The sequence below is a fragment of the Drosophila sulfurigaster genome, chromosome 2L (genome assembly GCF_023558435.1).
Source record: "Drosophila sulfurigaster albostrigata strain 15112-1811.04 chromosome 2L, ASM2355843v2, whole genome shotgun sequence".
NCBI lineage: Eukaryota > Metazoa > Arthropoda > Insecta > Diptera > Drosophilidae > Drosophila > Drosophila sulfurigaster.
The window spans coordinates 27,875,324-27,877,990 of NC_084881.1; the positions used below are offsets into that span (position 1 = coordinate 27,875,324).

General features: G+C 36.0%; 1 protein-coding gene across 1 annotated transcript; it reads left to right on the forward strand.

Moving 5' to 3' along the window:
- The first annotated feature begins 537 nt into the window (after window positions 1-537).
- On the forward strand, window positions 538-2,014 carry LOC133850202 (uncharacterized). Its single transcript, XM_062286234.1, has 3 exons — window positions 538-1,177; window positions 1,545-1,631; window positions 1,689-2,014. Exons 1-3 carry the CDS (start codon window positions 1,129-1,131, stop codon window positions 1,985-1,987), a joined length of 435 nt encoding a protein of 144 aa, XP_062142218.1. The 5' UTR covers window positions 538-1,128; the 3' UTR covers window positions 1,988-2,014.
- Window positions 2,015-2,667: the final 653 nt, after the last annotated feature.

Below are 2,667 nucleotides of genomic sequence, written 5' to 3' on the forward strand. Positions count from 1 at the left end.
ATTGGTTTCTTGCTACATTTTCATTTCATTGATTATGAATGTCTCAATGTGGGAATTATTTACATTTTAGTGCAATAATTTGTTATTATAAATTTAGTCAACGCATAAGAACAATAAAATACAAATCGATTGTTTAAAATCAAACTGATGCTGTGTCTTATACAATTGAGTAGTAGAGAAATGATAATGCATGCGCTCAAAAGTATGCAATGATTTTATATATGCGCCCCAATCAAACGAATATGAGGAGCCGCCGGTAAGTATGCAACACTATTTTGCAAACACACTTCGTTAACAGAAGTCGTTAAATTATTACTTAAGACTTTCCACTCATTAGCAAATACCTGTCATAACTTGCACCTGTGATTTGCCATTTCATTTGTTTTGACAGTCAAATTGCAAACATTTCAACAAGTGTTGGCATACAAATACAAAAACAAACAGTGAATACTAATTATGAACACACTTTTTACAAATAGTTTGCAATGCAACAGCAGCTGCCAATGCACTTCAGCTACAACCATTTATTGCGGGCCATTACACTACATACCATAACCTTTAGTTAAAAGCGAGAGTACTCAATGACATTAGTTTTTGTTTTCCTAAAAAGGTTTTCTTTAAACGAGTATTTCAGGGAAGTGTCTGTGTTTTATTGCTGAGCCCATTTTACGACGATAGGCGTCAGAAGTTTCTATCCATTAGTCAAATGATGAAATCAAGTTTGGCCAATAACAGCAGTATAAATCCTCAAATGAGTCTCTGGTGCGTACCTCAAATCCTTTTCAGTTGCGACGCAGACGCGAATCGCGACGGTTGTTAACGCCACAAGCATTTTAAAAGACTCTAAATGTAAGACTGCGCTTCGACCTGGCTTTGCATTAAGTACATTTGTGAGTTGTACGTGACCTGTGCTAAATAAGTGACTGACAAACTTGGCCCACAAAGAGATTCCGATAAAATCTTGTATAACATTTATTCAAGTCAACAAATCTGGGAAGCAACTGAGCTCAGTTCAGCTCAAACTCCAAACGAGACGGACTCAAAAATAATGAAAACAATTGTTAATCAATCGTGGTAATCGAGTGTGTTGTCGTCGTATCTGTTTAGTTAATTCTTCAGTTGCTAATCATGTGTCTAAGAGTCTTTATCCTGTCACTGCTTCTTTGTGTGCTTCATTGTAAGTGAACAACAATTGCCAAAATCAATATGAAAATGTGTAGTGAAAGATTTTGTCACACGTTATGCCCACTCACGTAATAACCAGTTTTGACGACACAAACCTACTTTAGACTAGACCTAATACCTAAGAGCAGGTCAAGTCTGGATGCCGCAGCTTGTGTTAGTTTCAAGTTATTTGCCGGTCTTTGTGTCAAGGTTGCTATCTCGCATCTCTCTTTTTATTTATTATTCGCAGCTCCGATTCCCATTGTTTATTAATACTATAAACTGGCATTTAAATCAATGTGAAATAGATGGACTAAGTTCAAGCCTTAATTTAATTAAAAATGATGTGTATTAAACACAAATTAAATTTGCCATTACAGCACAAAATGTCAGAGGTCTTATAGTGCCTGAGGAAGTGGCTTCTGGACTTTCCTACTCCTATGGATTCATTCCCAAAATAAAGAAAGGTGAGTTTAAGCAAGTTAATTAACAGTTTACTATATTAATTCTTCACTTTCTTATAGGCATTGATTCACGCTTTGGTGTTGGTTGGCGCTTTGGCAAACATGCCGACTTCCAGCTGCAACTGGAGCTGGGACCTCAGTTTGAAACACGTCCACTTGGCGTATTAACCAAAAAGCGACAAACAATAAATAGCAAGAATCAACTTGATCGACTGAGAATGTTCCACCAATCTGGAATGGAAAAGTTTCCCGAGAAACCACAAATGAAACCGAATGTAGTTAACCAGCTGCAGAAGTTGTACAAAATGGCAAGTGAAGCAACGGAAGCGACGCCTACAACAACTGAGATGTTTATTTAAGCTAAGAATTATTCTTATGAGTAAAGAACGAAATTAAGACCTATTTTTACAGTGTAGATTAAATAAGGTAGGTAGGTACTAGCTGAGCGCGTTGCTTGACTTGATACAAATGCTTGAAGTATTCAAAATATAGTATTTAAAATGGTTAAAATATGTTTAGATTTGTCAAAGCATAGATAAGCAATAAAAATTAATAGAACTGTTCAAGATAAATCTGCCTTACAAAATGCGTATACGTATTTAATATACTAGCACTCGAAAGTATGCTACATTTTAAATTCAAACAAGTTTGTTACTTCTAAGCTCAGCTTACAACAGGCACCAATTAAGCTGACTTTCTGTCGCAGCCTATAAGTATGCAACACTTTTTGAAAGAGGATTTTTTGCACGCATTTTTTAGCCATTGGAATTTATTGCAAATTTGGGTGTGTAAAATAAATATTCGTATCGCACTCATTTCAATTATTTTTCTGATTAATTGTTATTGTGCGCAGCATTGATTGCCAGATAGTAAAATTGTAAATACTCACGCAGCCAAAATAAACAATGAAAGACTACTCAAGCAATCGGTGCTAATTACAGCCACACTTTAAGCAAACAATTTGCACTTCATCCGCCTGCAGCTGCCAATGCACTTCACTTTATCCATTTGCTGCGCTCCAATCACCACAGCAATTCTC

What these genes read in the sequence shown, in the direction of transcription:
- LOC133850202 (XM_062286234.1), top strand. Translation starts at nt 1,129, where the DNA reads ATGTGTCTAAGAGTCTTTATCCTGTCACTGCTTCTTTGTGTGCTTCAT. An exon ending in GCTTCTTTGTGTGCTTCATT is followed by an intron (nt 1,178 to 1,544) that starts GTAAGTGAACAA and finishes TTGCCATTACAG; the next exon opens with CACAAAATGTCAGAGGTCTT. An exon ending in CATTCCCAAAATAAAGAAAG is followed by an intron (nt 1,632 to 1,688) that starts GTGAGTTTAAGC and finishes ACTTTCTTATAG; the next exon opens with GCATTGATTCACGCTTTGGT.